The following is a 14,713-nucleotide window of genomic DNA, read 5'->3' on the forward strand; positions in this document are numbered from 1 at the left end:
CAGAAATTCCACGTTTATAAAAAAAAATCATTATTAATCTCTTGAATAAAATCTAATGTATCTGATGTAATACACCTATTTCAAAATAAAATCTGGCAATAATATTTATAAGTCTGCGTTTATTTTTACTTGTAAGCTCATAAATTATAGTTAGTGTTTTTCTCAACATAATAGAGCGATGAGTCGAGCATGTTGATATGACAAACTCTTCATAAAAAAAAATAAATAAATGACTTTATCCAATGCAAATTTTGCATACAGTATCAAAGTTATAATGAATGATGACACATTTTTGAAAAGTATTTTAATTATTAATCTCTTTAATAAAATCTAATGTATCTGATGGAACACGTTTCAGAATAAAATCTTGCATTAATATTTTTAAGTCTGCGTGATAAATTTATTATTACGTGTAAGCTTACTAAATAAAGTTATTGGCTAAGGTGACACACTCTTAATAAACAGTCAGAATAAATGACATTATCCAATGAAAATTTTGCATATAGTATCAGAGTTATAATGAATGAGTTTATTTGATATGTATTGGCCTGAAGCATGACATCATATCCGATTACGTAGCATGACGTCATGTCACGTGACCCATAACGTAATGTTGCGTGACCTATGACGTCAAGCAACATGACCTATGATGTCATGTCACGTGACCTATGTCGTCACGTCACGTGACCTATGTCGTCACGTCACGTGACCTATGACGTCATGTCACGTGACCCACGACGTCAAGCCACGTGACCTATGTCGTCATGTCACGTGACCCATGACGTCAAGCAACATGACCTATGACGTCATGTCACGTGACCTATGACGTCATGTCACGTGACCCGTGACGTCAAGTCACGTGACCTATGACGTCAAGTCATGTGACCTATGACGTCAAGCCACGTGACCTATGACGCTATAGAGGTAATTGACTTGTGACGTCATGAGAGATGTTTATTATAATAATTATTTCATTCATATAGGCCTAACGTTCATTAATTTAGGCCTAACGTTCATTAATTTAGGCCTAGCGGTGTTCAGCTATTTGGATTTCGTGCCTGAGATACGGCTTTTAGCGCCCCCCGACGTAGGAAATGTTCTTCCTAGTTGAAAGTTACAGGCCAGCTGGGTCTTTTCGTGCCTGCGAGCCGTCGAGGAAGGTCGCTTGGCAAAACTTTTCTCGCGCAGCTGGGTCATTCTTTGCCTGGAAACCGTCGAAGTCGCTTGGGAAAACCTTTCTCGCTTAGCTGGGTCATTCTTTGCCTGGAAACCGTCGAAGTCGCTTGGGAAAACCTTTCTCGATTAGCTGATCGTGATCCCGGCTTTTGATAGTTCCGCCATTTCTCTGATGGTTTTTCCCGAGGACGCATGCTGAATTCGAAGCTCTTTAACTTACTTGGCGGCCATTGCTTGGCGTCCTCGTGCTTCAACAGTCCGTAAGCTTAAACTTTACAATAATCCGAACTCATCCAGCTCCCCTTAAATTATTTATTTTATTTCAAGTATTGAAATTAATTAGGCAGTGTTAAATGTTAGTGAATTATATTTATTTATTAAAAATCGAGTACCATAAATAAAATTTCACAACGAGATGTTTTCAAGAGAGAATCTCTTAATAATTAGTTTTGGAGCTATTATTATTAAGCTATTAAACGGGGAACATAATTAAATTAGAGATAATGTGAGAGATTTTCGAAAATCAAGTCCCGCCGAGATGATTTAATAGCACGAGGTTAACCTGAGCTAAGCCTTGTCCCATTTAAACTCTAGTTATTTACGGGGTCTGTCTGCGGGAATAGTTTTAAAATAAATAAACGGCTGGTTTTCCTAAAATACGTTAAAGAGCAATTATTATTTTTAAGCTAGTAATCGGGGAACGCAATTAATTTAGATGTGACAGATTTTCGAAAGTCGTCCGGCCGAGATAATTTTATAGTACGAGGTTAACCTGAACTAAGCCTTGTCCCATTTAACTCAGTTTTTATTTATGGATTATGTTGGAACAGTTTTAATTTAAAATAAAAGTCAGATTTTTTCTAAGATCATTTTCTTTACAATTATGGGGAATAATTAGTTAGCCAGGGTATTTATTTAATTCAGGGCGGGAATCCCGGTAGTAGAGTCTTTCTCTAATTTAATTACCCATTTAAATTATTTATTTTAAATAAAAACTTAAATGGCAAGTTTTCTAAGATCATTTTCTTTACAATTAAGGGGAATAATTAATTAGCCAGGGTATTTATTTAATTCAGGGCGGGAATCCCGGTAGTAGAGTCTTTCTCTAATTTAATTACCCATTTAAATTAAGTTTTTATTTAAAATAAATAAATGGCAGGCTTTCTAAAATTATTTTCTTCACAATTATGTGAAATAATTAGTTAGCCAGAGTCTTTAATTCGGGGTGGCAATTAGTTGGTGGTAGTTTTCGTCTCTCTCTAAATTTGGTAGGCAGTTTTTTCAATTAAGGAGTTTCCTTAAATTATTTAAATCTAAGAGATTATTTTGTTTGACCCAAAAGTAGGCAATAGCTTAAGATGTGTTATTAATATGTTTTCATTTAAAGATTCGGCTGATATTCTTGGATTTTTCTGTCGCTGGTCATTCCGAGACGTATCATTCCCGACCACCTCCTGATATTCTTGGATTTTTCTGTCGCTGGTCATTCCGAGACGTATCCTTCCCGACGACCTCCTGATATTCTTGGATTTTTCTGTCGCTGGTCATTCCGAGACGTATCCTTCCCGATGACCTTTGCTGGATTTACGTTACATGATGTATTCTGGACTTGCTATCTCTCTCAGCGCCTGCCTCAAAGATACGGAGAAGATGATCGAACCTAGAAGACACAAAATGCATCTATTTACTTGCAAATTTTACGTGCAATTACTTAATTTTTTGCTTGTTAATTTTATTTGTAACTACTTTGTTTTTATTTTGCGTTGAAACTTTAACTTACTGAACACTTCAATAATTTTTTTGTGCGAAATTTTTGTAAACACTTTGGTTTTTTTGTTTTCTATTGAATAAATTTTGCCTTAAACCTCGTTCTTTCTTTTCTTTGAAATTTTATGATACTAGACTTGGTTTCAATTTTTTTTAATCGGGACTTAGGGGCATTTTTTTGACCCCTTTTTTAAGCTTTTTACTTAAAAACAAGTGAAAAAATACATTAAAAAACAATTTTTTTACAAAAAAAAAATTTTTAATGAAAAATTTATTAAAAAATGAAAAATTTTTTAAAAAAACAATAAAATGAGCATAAAAAAGGTCAAAAAAACTACCCTAAGTGTTTTTCGACTATTTCTGTTCCTTCCCCAATATCGAAACTTAAATTTTAAACTTAAGCTACCACCCCCAAAGTAAGCCTTGCGAGCCCAATTTAAATTTAACAAATCCCTGTTCAACTCGGGAATTATTAAATTTAAACTAAGGCCCGCTGTGGAGCCCCCAAAAACCAGGAAACTTCGTCCTTAGCATGGGATTTCCAATGAAAGTCCACTCGATGATAGAAGTCCTCCACTCGATGATAGAAGTCCTCCACTCGATGATAGAAGTCCTCCACTCGATGATAGAAGTCCTCCACTCGATGATAGAAATCCTCCACTCGATGATAGAAATCCTCCACTCGATGATAGAAATCCTCCACTCGATGATAGATGTCCTCCACTCGATGTTAGAAGTCCTTAGCATGGGATTTCCAATGAAAGTCCACTTGCAGACGTCCACTTCTTCCTGCGCAAGAAAAATTCGAATTAATAATTGGGAAAAAATGGCACACACGTAACTTCAAATTAATTACCTTAATATGGAAATCCAGTAGAGTATTCGCTAATGATGCGACGCAAAAGGTTCCGGCATAAGACAAATTACTATGATTTGACATAAATAGCACACGAGTAACGTTAAACTAAATAACTTAATGGGGGAAGAAAAATAATACCGTAAAAAGCTAAGCCTCGCCTTACACTCGCTTAAAATCGTGATTACTTTTAAAGGACAAAGCGTATAAGCAACCTTCTACCTTAAACATAAATAAGAACTTTATTTAGATCCTACAAAACACCCTCAACGAGTTGCCAAGCGCTTTTCCTCTAAAAATATTTATAATTAAAACCATAAACTAGATACCTTAATACCGCAAAGGGAATCTCACTCTTAAAATCCTGATTATGTTCATTATTCTTAAAAGGGAGAGCTAGGACCAATCGTTCACCTATTCCATAATTAAGCATTTTATTTATGTCCTGGCGCAAAAAAATCCCTAAAATGAACTGGACCACAAGCGCTTCCCTTCTAAAAATAAATAGGATAATAAATAATTGCATAAGATTTAATTATTGCTACGCACTAAGGGCCTGAAATGTTACACGCGCTGCCTAAATAGCTTTCCTAATGAGATTCCCTTTCAACGGATAAAATTAAAGTGTAGACCTGAGTTAAAAATGGAATTGTATTGAATAATACTTCTAGGATTATTATTAAGATTTAATTATTGCTATGCGCTAATTGTCTAAAATGTTTCACACGCTGTCTAAATAGTTTTCCCAAAAAGTTTCAGTTTCAACAGATATAATCAAAGTGTAGACTTGAAATAAGAATGGTATTGACCTGTTTAATATTGTGTGCTATTTTGTCAAATCATAGGTAATCATTCTAGAATCCAACATAAATTGCTCCTTTGAAAACAGATAATAGCTAAAATAAAAACCATTCAATTCAAACAATGTAATACAGTTTAAAAATTTTATCATCCTAAATGCAGAGCTGTGCTAATTAATTTGCAAATTAACATTCGAATTAATTAATTGAATATGCTAATTGAATTTAAATTACCTTACTGCTAATTGGGAAGTAATTATAATCAATTATTTTGCATCGGAAAAGCATTTATCTAATTAAAAATTAATTATATTTAGGATTGGGTAATTAGCCAATTGGATTTTCAATTAATCTCTCGTAATTAATTTGTTTGAAAAATAAATAAGTTACTAATTGGATTTAATTAGCTTCTATATCTAATTTCTAATTACCTAAATATTTATCCTTTTTGCTAATTCTAATTTAATTAGTTGCCAGCTAATTAGCGCAGCTCTGCTTAAATGGCACAAGTATTTAGAATAACATTAATTTCACTTTCAAATAAATCATTTAACATAACTAGAAAAATAAATATTACATCACTATTAATACGGTTAAGGGTCAATCTTGACATAAATAATCACTTTGAGTTACTTTTAAACCGACTAAAAAGATTAAATAGTAATAATAATAAATTCACGGTACAATTAACTAGAAAGTTTAACTAAGACGAATCAAAAATTTAATAAGATTAATTTGAAATAAACGTCAATCATTAATACTGTGCCATTTTAAAATAAAAGACTCAAGCTAAAAATCCTTAGGGCCTGCTAAAAACGAACCATTTGAAAAATTCCAACCTAATCTAAATCCCCAAACTGAACTTCTAAATTCTTTTCAAGAAGCCATTTCGATACGGCTGAACAACTAGTAACTACACAAATAGTGCTGTTACGGTGAAAACAGAAATAGATCATTTATATGAGTCATCAAATCTTGCTAAGCAAGTCCTAAATTACGCATGGAATTATACTGAGGTTCACGTATTAATGACATGATTGCCAATCTGAAATACAAGCGCCATTTTACCAATAATGCTTGGGATATTCGCCAAAAAGTCGTTTCTAACTGCGAGGCTAATAAAAATCATCCGCGGGTTCAACTTCTAAAAGTATCACAATATCACCGTTAACTTTACTAACTGCAATTAAAAACCATCCATGGACCCCCAAACGCTATCATCCATTTATTTATTAGCTAATATTAATAGAGGGAAAGTCTAACAAAATTTCCAACAAAAGGCTACTTGCACCAATGGTTCACTTGAAATTATAACCAAGTTTTACGCTAAAAATACCGCAACACACATTTCTGCATGGATAACTTCACGTTCGCACCCCAAGGCTGTAATTTGCACAGCTTGACTAATAAACTCGTAACCCTTATACTCTTGACTTTGACAAAATTTGGACTTTGAAAATTAGTACTTACTTTAATTACTTAGCGTTAGCGAGTCTTACTTCCACATAAGCCTTAGCCTTCGTCACAGGCGCTAAGCCCAAACCTCGTGGACGCAATTTACGAACTCGGAGTTTAGCATGATTTTCGCAGATTTTCAATGCCTAATTTACATTAAAATTAATGAACATACCTTTTTACTTGAAATACGATTAAAAATTATAATAAAAACATTAATAAATTACCAAATCCGGGGTATTTTAGCCAGCCTCGAGGAGAATCCTAAAGTCCTTGACGCTTGACCTTCCAAACCGTCCTTCAGCAGACGACCTGTCATAGCCAACTCGATCACGCGATCAACGAGGTGGATCGAGTATGCTATGACCGTATCCATTTGGGCATGCACATTGTGCCACCATAGAGCAATATTATATAAGGCGTAAATATATTTAATGCCATTTAACTAAACTTATGTTTTGCTCCATTAAAACTACTCCACGGCAGTCTGGGAAATAGCACACTTCCTCTGGTCCAAAACCAGTTTATTAATTGCTTGGACTAGTTTTTTAATTCAAGAAGTGGGGGTTACTGGTCCTCGGGACCAGTTTATTAATCGCAAATTCATAGGAGAACAAAGGCTGGGACCACTCCGGAGACCAGTTTATTATTTAGGACACTAAGGGGGTCACTGGTCTTAAGGACTAGTTTAAAAAATATCCTTATTTCGCAGAAAGCTCCACAGAAATATTACTTGCCACCATGGAGCAGTAGTAAAGGACACAGAGATACCATGGATAAAAAGTGCGCGTGAGGACATTTGTTTTCACGCTATAGAGAGCTTTCTGTTGGAGGAGGAGCTGAGTCTCGTGACACGATTTACGCTCCATATTGGTGGGTGTAAAGCAGGAATGAAGCTGAGACCACCCAATATGGCTACCAGAACATTGGTAAGACTTGGGAGGGTGTGACGTACTACTATCCCATCTGAAAGCTCTCTATAGAGCTATCTTAGAGTTTTTCTCAGACGCCTTGGTGTGACGTCACCCACGCTATTTGCTCATAGAACCAAAGTGAAAGAGGTATCAAACATGGCCGCCCACTGCCAAAGCTAAGCCCGTGACGTTTTACCTAGTCACTAACGTCACAACTGAGATATCTCTATATGATAAAATTGGTAGCGACTTCGCTAACTTCTCTAGTGTATATTTTAACACGTCAAGAATAAAATATATTATTATTATTATCTCCGATGGCAGCTTATTCTGTACATACTCTATTCCAGCTTTGGGATTTTCTGGATTTAAAATATCTGCAAGTTTTTTTGTTTTTTTTTAGTATATGTCAATAAATGGACGCGTATACTCTAATCTCATATGCCATGGTGACGTCATTAAAGGAGAACATGAAATGTTGTCTCACCATAAACATTCCCCTTGTCGTTTACCATCAGTAAATTATAGAACCGACAATTGGAATGTTTATGGTGAGACAAGACAACATTTCATATTCTCCTTTAATGACGTCACCATGGCATGTGAGATTAGAGCAGGGTTGGAAATAAGGTGAATTTTGTTAGTGGTCCTCGGGACCAGCGACCCCTCATGTTGGAATTATTAAACTGGTCCTTGGGACCAGTGACCCTCGCATTAATTATTATTTTACCGGTCCCACAATAAATTAAATTTCTAAAATGGTGAGAACTAAAAGCACGTAAAGACACAAAAGTAAAGAAGCTGAAAATTCTAATTGATTTTGAATTATTTACTGTAGGAAAAAGTAGCGTATCAAAATTAAAAACAGTTAACTTTTATTTCTTATCACAATTTTTCAACTAGTTGCCACTAAATATCAAATCAACATGTCTAATGATATTTAAAGTTCTTAATCCTTTTCTGAACTATTCTTATTCCTTATTGCATTTTACAAAAATTCGGTGGCAAAATCTTCTCTCGCTATCAGTAAGCCAGATCAAAATCCTGTAATGTTACCATACACTACTGCCTAATACGACTACTGACAACTAGTACAGGCTCTGGTCTAGACTGTTGACTACAAGAGACTCATTCTAGAGTAGAGACGCTAGTCAAGATCAATAGTCAATAGACTACAAAACTTTTGAAGGGAAGTTGTAGCCAAGGAGTACTAACTACCTAGGAGTAGAATTGGTAGAAAATATGTTGAGATAGAAAAATTCTAATAAACTGGTCCGAGCAATTAATAAACTGGTTTTGGACTTGTAAACCTGTCTTATTTCCAACCCTGTCTTAGAGTATACGCGTCCATTTATTGACATTGGCTTAGCTTTGGCAGTGGGCGGCCATGTTTGATACCTCTTTCACTTTGGTTCTATGAGCAAATAGCGTGGGTGACGTCACACCAAGGCGTCTGAGAAAAACTCTAAGATAGCTCTATAGAGAGCTTTCAGATGGGATAGTAGTACGTCACACCCTCCCAAGTCTTACCAATGTTCTGGTAGCCATATTGGGTGGTCTCAGCTTCATTCCTGCTTTACACCCACCAATATGGAGCGTAAATCGTGTCACGAGACTCAGCTCCTCCTCCAACAGAAAGCTCTCTATAGCGTGAAAACAAATGTCCTCACGCGCACTTTTTATCCATGGTATCTCTGTGTCCTTTACTACTGCTCCATGGTGGCAAGTAATATTTCTGTGGAGCTTTCTGCGAAATAAGGATATTTTTTAAACTAGTCCTTAAGACCAGTGACCCCCTTAGTGTCCTAAATAATAAACTGGTCTCCGGAGTGGTCCCAGCCTTTGTTCTCCTATGAATTTGCGATTAATAAACTGGTCCCGAGGACCAGTAACCCCCACTTCTTGAATTAAAAAACTAGTCCAAGCAATTAATAAACTGGTTTTGGACCAGAGGAAGTGTGCTATTTCCCAGACTGCCGTGGAGTAGTTTTAATGGAGCAAAACATAAGTTTAGTTAAATGGCATTAAATATATTTACGCCTTATATAATATTGCTCTATGGTGGCACAATGTGCATGCCCAAATGGATACGGTCATAGCATACTCGATCCACCTCGTTGATCGCGTGATCGAGTTGGCTATGACAGGTCGTCTGCTGAAGGACGGTTTGGAAGGTCAAGCGTCAAGGACTTTAGGATTCTCCTCGAGGCTGGCTAAAATACCCCGGATTTGGTAATTTATTAATGTTTTTATTATAATTTTTAATCGTATTTCAAGTAAAAAGGTATGTTCATTAATTTTAATGTAAATTAGGCATTGAAAATCTGCGAAAATCATGCTAAACTCCGAGTTCGTAAATTGCGTCCACGAGGTTTGGGCTTAGCGCCTGTGACGAAGGCTAAGGCTTATGTGGAAGTAAGACTCGCTAACGCTAAGTAATTAAAGTAAGTACTAATTTTCAAAGTCCAAATTTTGTCAAAGTCAAGAGTATAAGGGTTACGAGTTTATTAGTCAAGCTGTGCAAATTACAGCCTTGGGGTGCGAACGTGAAGTTATCCATGCAGAAATGTGTGTTGCGGTATTTTTAGCGTAAAACTTGGTTATAATTTCAAGTGAACCATTGGTGCAAGTAGCCTTTTGTTGGAAATTTTGTTAGACTTTCCCTCTATTAATATTAGCTAATAAATAAATGGATGATAGCGTTTGGGGGTCCATGGATGGTTTTTAATTGCAGTTAGTAAAGTTAACGGTGATATTGTGATACTTTTAGAAGTTGAACCCGCGGATGATTTTTATTAGCCTCGCAGTTAGAAACGACTTTTTGGCGAATATCCCAAGCATTATTGGTAAAATGGCGCTTGTATTTCAGATTGGCAATCATGTCATTAATACGTGAACCTCAGTATAATTCCATGCGTAATTTAGGACTTGCTTAGCAAGATTTGATGACTCATATAAATGATCTATTTCTGTTTTCACCGTAACAGCACTATTTGTGTAGTTACTAGTTGTTCAGCCGTATCGAAATGGCTTCTTGAAAAGAATTTAGAAGTTCAGTTTGGGGATTTAGATTAGGTTGGAATTTTTCAAATGGTTCGTTTTTAGCAGGCCCTAAGGATTTTTAGCTTGAGTCTTTTATTTTAAAATGGCACAGTATTAATGATTGACGTTTATTTCAAATTAATCTTATTAAATTTTTGATTCGTCTTAGTTAAACTTTCTAGTTAATTGTACCGTGAATTTATTATTATTACTATTTAATCTTTTTAGTCGGTTTAAAAGTAACTCAAAGTGATTATTTATGTCAAGATTGACCCTTAACCGTATTAATAGTGATGTAATATTTATTTTTCTAGTTATGTTAAATGATTTATTTGAAAGTGAAATTAATGTTATTCTAAATACTTGTGCCATTTAAGCAGAGCTGCGCTAATTAGCTGGCAACTAATTAAATTAGAATTAGCAAAAAGGATAAATATTTAGGTAATTAGAAATTAGATATAGAAGCTAATTAAATCCAATTAGTAACTTATTTATTTTTCAAACAAATTAATTACGAGAGATTAATTGAAAATCCAATTGGCTAATTACCCAATCCTAAATATAATTAATTTTTAATTAGATAAATGCTTTTCCGATGCAAAATAATTGATTATAATTACTTCCCAATTAGCAGTAAGGTAATTTAAATTCAATTAGCATATTCAATTAATTAATTCGAATGTTAATTTGCAAATTAATTAGCACAGCTCTGCATTTAGGATGATAAAATTTTTAAACTGTATTACATTGTTTGAATTGAATGGTTTTTATTTTAGCTATTATCTGTTTTCAAAGGAGCAATTTATGTTGGATTCTAGAATGATTACCTATGATTTGACAAAATAGCACACAATATTAAACAGGTCAATACCATTCTTATTTCAAGTCTACACTTTGATTATATCTGTTGAAACTGAAACTTTTTGGGAAAACTATTTAGACAGCGTGTGAAACATTTTAGACAATTAGCGCATAGCAATAATTAAATCTTAATAATAATCCTAGAAGTATTATTCAATACAATTCCATTTTTAACTCAGGTCTACACTTTAATTTTATCCGTTGAAAGGGAATCTCATTAGGAAAGCTATTTAGGCAGCGCGTGTAACATTTCAGGCCCTTAGTGCGTAGCAATAATTAAATCTTATGCAATTATTTATTATCCTATTTATTTTTAGAAGGGAAGCGCTTGTGGTCCAGTTCATTTTAGGGATTTTTTTGCGCCAGGACATAAATAAAATGCTTAATTATGGAATAGGTGAACGATTGGTCCTAGCTCTCCCTTTTAAGAATAATGAACATAATCAGGATTTTAAGAGTGAGATTCCCTTTGCGGTATTAAGGTATCTAGTTTATGGTTTTAATTATAAATATTTTTAGAGGAAAAGCGCTTGGCAACTCGTTGAGGGTGTTTTGTAGGATCTAAATAAAGTTCTTATTTATGTTTAAGGTAGAAGGTTGCTTATACGCTTTGTCCTTTAAAAGTAATCACGATTTTAAGCGAGTGTAAGGCGAGGCTTAGCTTTTTACGGTATTATTTTTCTTCCCCCATTAAGTTATTTAGTTTAACGTTACTCGTGTGCTATTTATGTCAAATCATAGTAATTTGTCTTATGCCGGAACCTTTTGCGTCGCATCATTAGCGAATACTCTACTGGATTTCCATATTAAGGTAATTAATTTGAAGTTACGTGTGTGCCATTTTTTCCCAATTATTAATTCGAATTTTTCTTGCGCAGGAAGAAGTGGACGTCTGCAAGTGGACTTTCATTGGAAATCCCATGCTAAGGACTTCTAACATCGAGTGGAGGACATCTATCATCGAGTGGAGGATTTCTATCATCGAGTGGAGGATTTCTATCATCGAGTGGAGGATTTCTATCATCGAGTGGAGGACTTCTATCATCGAGTGGAGGACTTCTATCATCGAGTGGAGGACTTCTATCATCGAGTGGAGGACTTCTATCATCGAGTGGAGGACTTCTATCATCGAGTGGACTTTCATTGGAAATCCCATGCTAAGGACGAAGTTTCCTGGTTTTTGGGGGCTCCACAGCGGGCCTTAGTTTAAATTTAATAATTCCCGAGTTGAACAGGGACTTGTTAAATTTAAATTGGGCTCGCAAGGCTTACTTTGGGGGTGGTAGCTTAAGTTTAAAATTTAAGTTTCGATATTGGGGAAGGAACAGAAATAGTCGAAAAACACTTAGGGTAGTTTTTTTGACCTTTTTTATGCTCATTTTATTGTTTTTTTAAAAAATTTTTCATTTTTTAATAAATTTTTCATTAAAAATTTTTTTTTTGTAAAAAAATTGTTTTTTAATGTATTTTTTCACTTGTTTTTAAGTAAAAAGCTTAAAAAAGGGGTCAAAAAAATGCCCCTAAGTCCCGATTAAAAAAAATTGAAACCAAGTCTAGTATCATAAAATTTCAAAGAAAAGAAAGAACGAGGTTTAAGGCAAAATTTATTCAATAGAAAACAAAAAAACCAAAGTGTTTACAAAAATTTCGCACAAAAAAATTATTGAAGTGTTCAGTAAGTTAAAGTTTCAACGCAAAATAAAAACAAAGTAGTTACAAATAAAATTAACAAGCAAAAAATTAAGTAATTGCACGTAAAATTTGCAAGTAAATAGATGCATTTTGTGTCTTCTAGGTTCGATCATCTTCTCCGTATCTTTGAGGCAGGCGCTGAGAGAGATAGCAAGTCCAGAATACATCATGTAACGTAAATCCAGCAAAGGTCATCGGGAAGGATACGTCTCGGAATGACCAGCGACAGAAAAATCCAAGAATATCAGGAGGTCGTCGGGAAGGATACGTCTCGGAATGACCAGCGACAGAAAAATCCAAGAATATCAGGAGGTGGTCGGGAATGATACGTCTCGGAATGACCAGCGACAGAAAAATCCAAGAATATCAGCCGAATCTTTAAATGAAAACATATTAATAACACATCTTAAGCTATTGCCTACTTTTGGGTCAAACAAAATAATCTCTTAGATTTAAATAATTTAAGGAAACTCCTTAATTGAAAAAACTGCCTACCAAATTTAGAGAGAGACGAAAACTACCACCAACTAATTGCCACCCCGAATTAAAGACTCTGGCTAACTAATTATTTCACATAATTGTGAAGAAAATAATTTTAGAAAGCCTGCCATTTATTTATTTTAAATAAAAACTTAATTTAAATGGGTAATTAAATTAGAGAAAGACTCTACTACCGGGATTCCCGCCCTGAATTAAATAAATACCCTGGCTAATTAATTATTCCCCTTAATTGTAAAGAAAATGATCTTAGAAAACTTGCCATTTAAGTTTTTATTTAAAATAAATAATTTAAATGGGTAATTAAATTAGAGAAAGACTCTACTACCGGGATTCCCGCCCTGAATTAAATAAATACCCTGGCTAACTAATTATTCCCCATAATTGTAAAGAAAATGATCTTAGAAAAAATCTGACTTTTATTTTAAATTAAAACTGTTCCAACATAATCCATAAATAAAAACTGAGTTAAATGGGACAAGGCTTAGTTCAGGTTAACCTCGTACTATAAAATTATCTCGGCCGGACGACTTTCGAAAATCTGTCACATCTAAATTAATTGCGTTCCCCGATTACTAGCTTAAAAATAATAATTGCTCTTTAACGTATTTTAAAACCAGCCGTTTATTTATTTTAAAACTATTCCCGCAGACAGACCCCGTAAATAACTAGAGTTTAAATGGGACAAGGCTTAGCTCAGGTTAACCTCGTGCTATTAAATCATCTCGGCGGGACTTGATTTTCGAAAATCTCTCACATTATCTCTAATTTAATTATGTTCCCCGTTTAATAGCTTAATAATAATAGCTCCAAAACTAATTATTAAGAGATTCTCTCTTGAAAACATCTCGTTGTGAAATTTTATTTATGGTACTTGATTTTTAATAAATAAATATAATTCACTAACATTTAACACTGCCTAATTAATTTCAATACTTGAAATAAAATAAATAATTTAAGGGGAGCTGGATGAGTTCGGATTATTGTAAAGTTTAAGCTTACGGACTGTTGAAGCACGAGGACGCCAAGCAATGGCCGCCAAGTAAGTTAAAGAGCTTCGAATTCAGCATGCGTCCTCGGGAAAAACCATCAGAGAAATGGCGGAACTATCAAAAGCCGGGATCACGATCAGCTAATCGAGAAAGGTTTTCCCAAGCGACTTCGACGGTTTCCAGGCTAAGAATGACCCAGCTAAGCGAGAAAGGTTTTCCCAAGCGACTTCGACGGTTTCCAGGCAAAGAATGACCCAGCTGCGCGAGAAAAGTTTTGCCAAGCGACCTTCCTCGACGGCTCGCAGGCACGAAAAGACCCAGCTGGCCTGCAACTTTCAACTAGGAAGAACATTTCCTACGTCGGGGGGCGCTAAAAGCCGTATCTCAGGCACGAAATCCAAATAGCTGAACACCGCTAGGCCTAAATTAATGAACGTTAGGCCTAAATTAATGAACGTTAGGCCTATATGAATGAAATAATTATTATAATAAACATCTCTCATGACGTCACAAGTCAATTACCTCTATAGCGTCATAGGTCACGTGGCTTGACGTCATAGGTCACATGACTTGACGTCATAGGTCACGTGACTTGACGTCACGGGTCACGTGACATGACGTCATAGGTCACGTGACATGACGTCATAGGTCATGTTGCTT

General features: G+C 35.0%; 2 protein-coding genes and 2 long non-coding RNA genes across 7 annotated transcripts; 2 read left to right on the top strand and 2 right to left on the bottom strand.

Moving 5' to 3' along the window:
* Positions 1-1,058: 1,058 nt before the first annotated feature.
* On the top strand, positions 1,059-3,044 carry LOC149651393 (uncharacterized). The gene is made up of 2 exons (XR_016371190.1): positions 1,059-1,436; positions 2,564-3,044. It is a non-coding gene; the product is annotated as an uncharacterized LOC149651393 (long non-coding RNA).
* On the bottom strand, positions 1,526-6,477 carry LOC149651394 (uncharacterized). Of its 2 annotated transcripts, none has more exons than XR_016371189.1 (4): positions 6,282-6,477; positions 3,800-6,200; positions 2,689-3,732; positions 1,526-2,627 (listed from the first exon to the last, which is right to left on the bottom strand). XR_016371189.1 is itself a non-coding variant. In XM_089848290.1 (4 exons), exons 3-4 carry the CDS (start codon positions 3,881-3,883, stop codon positions 3,427-3,429), a joined length of 390 nt encoding a protein of 129 aa, XP_089704416.1. In that variant the 5' UTR covers positions 3,884-4,695; positions 6,070-6,200; positions 6,282-6,477; the 3' UTR covers positions 1,526-3,426. The 2 variants fall into 2 exon arrangements, 1 of the variants encoding a protein (XP_089704416.1); XM_089848290.1 differs by having other exon boundaries at positions 1,526-3,732; positions 3,800-4,695; positions 6,070-6,200.
* Positions 6,478-10,884: 4,407 nt separating this feature from the next.
* On the top strand, positions 10,885-13,974 carry LOC149651395 (uncharacterized). Of its 3 annotated transcripts, none has more exons than XR_016371191.1 (3): positions 10,885-11,682; positions 11,750-12,814; positions 12,876-13,974. XR_016371191.1 is itself a non-coding variant. In XM_089848292.1 (2 exons), exons 1-2 carry the CDS (start codon positions 11,599-11,601, stop codon positions 12,074-12,076), a joined length of 411 nt encoding a protein of 136 aa, XP_089704418.1. In that variant the 5' UTR covers positions 10,885-11,598; the 3' UTR covers positions 12,077-13,974. The 3 variants fall into 3 exon arrangements, 1 of the variants encoding a protein (XP_089704418.1); XR_016371192.1 differs by having other exon boundaries at positions 11,750-12,753; XM_089848292.1 differs by having other exon boundaries at positions 11,750-13,974.
* On the bottom strand, positions 12,459-14,361 carry LOC149651396 (uncharacterized). Its single transcript, XR_016371193.1, has 2 exons — positions 14,064-14,361; positions 12,459-12,939 (listed from the first exon to the last, which is right to left on the bottom strand). It is a non-coding gene; the product is annotated as an uncharacterized LOC149651396 (long non-coding RNA).
* Between the last annotated feature and the right edge of the window lie 352 nt (positions 14,362-14,713).

This window comes from Phalangium opilio, unplaced genomic scaffold (assembly GCF_054372755.1).
Source record: "Phalangium opilio isolate 3A_F unplaced genomic scaffold, DU_Popi_V2 ptg000082l_1, whole genome shotgun sequence".
In the NCBI taxonomy this organism is placed as follows: Eukaryota; Metazoa; Arthropoda; class Arachnida; order Opiliones; family Phalangiidae; genus Phalangium; species Phalangium opilio.

Coding starts and splice junctions, on each gene's coding strand:
- LOC149651394 (XM_089848290.1), bottom strand. CDS start 3,883: ATGTCAAATCATAGTAATTTGTCTTATGCCGGAACCTTTTGCGTCGCA. Junction 3,733..3,799: donor TACTGGATTTCCATATTAAG/GTAATTAATTTG, acceptor TTTCTTGCGCAG/GAAGAAGTGGACGTCTGCAA.
- LOC149651395 (XM_089848292.1), top strand. CDS start 11,599: ATGTCAAATCATAGTAATTTGTCTTATGCCGGAACCTTTTGCGTCGCA. Junction 11,683..11,749: donor TACTGGATTTCCATATTAAG/GTAATTAATTTG, acceptor TTTCTTGCGCAG/GAAGAAGTGGACGTCTGCAA.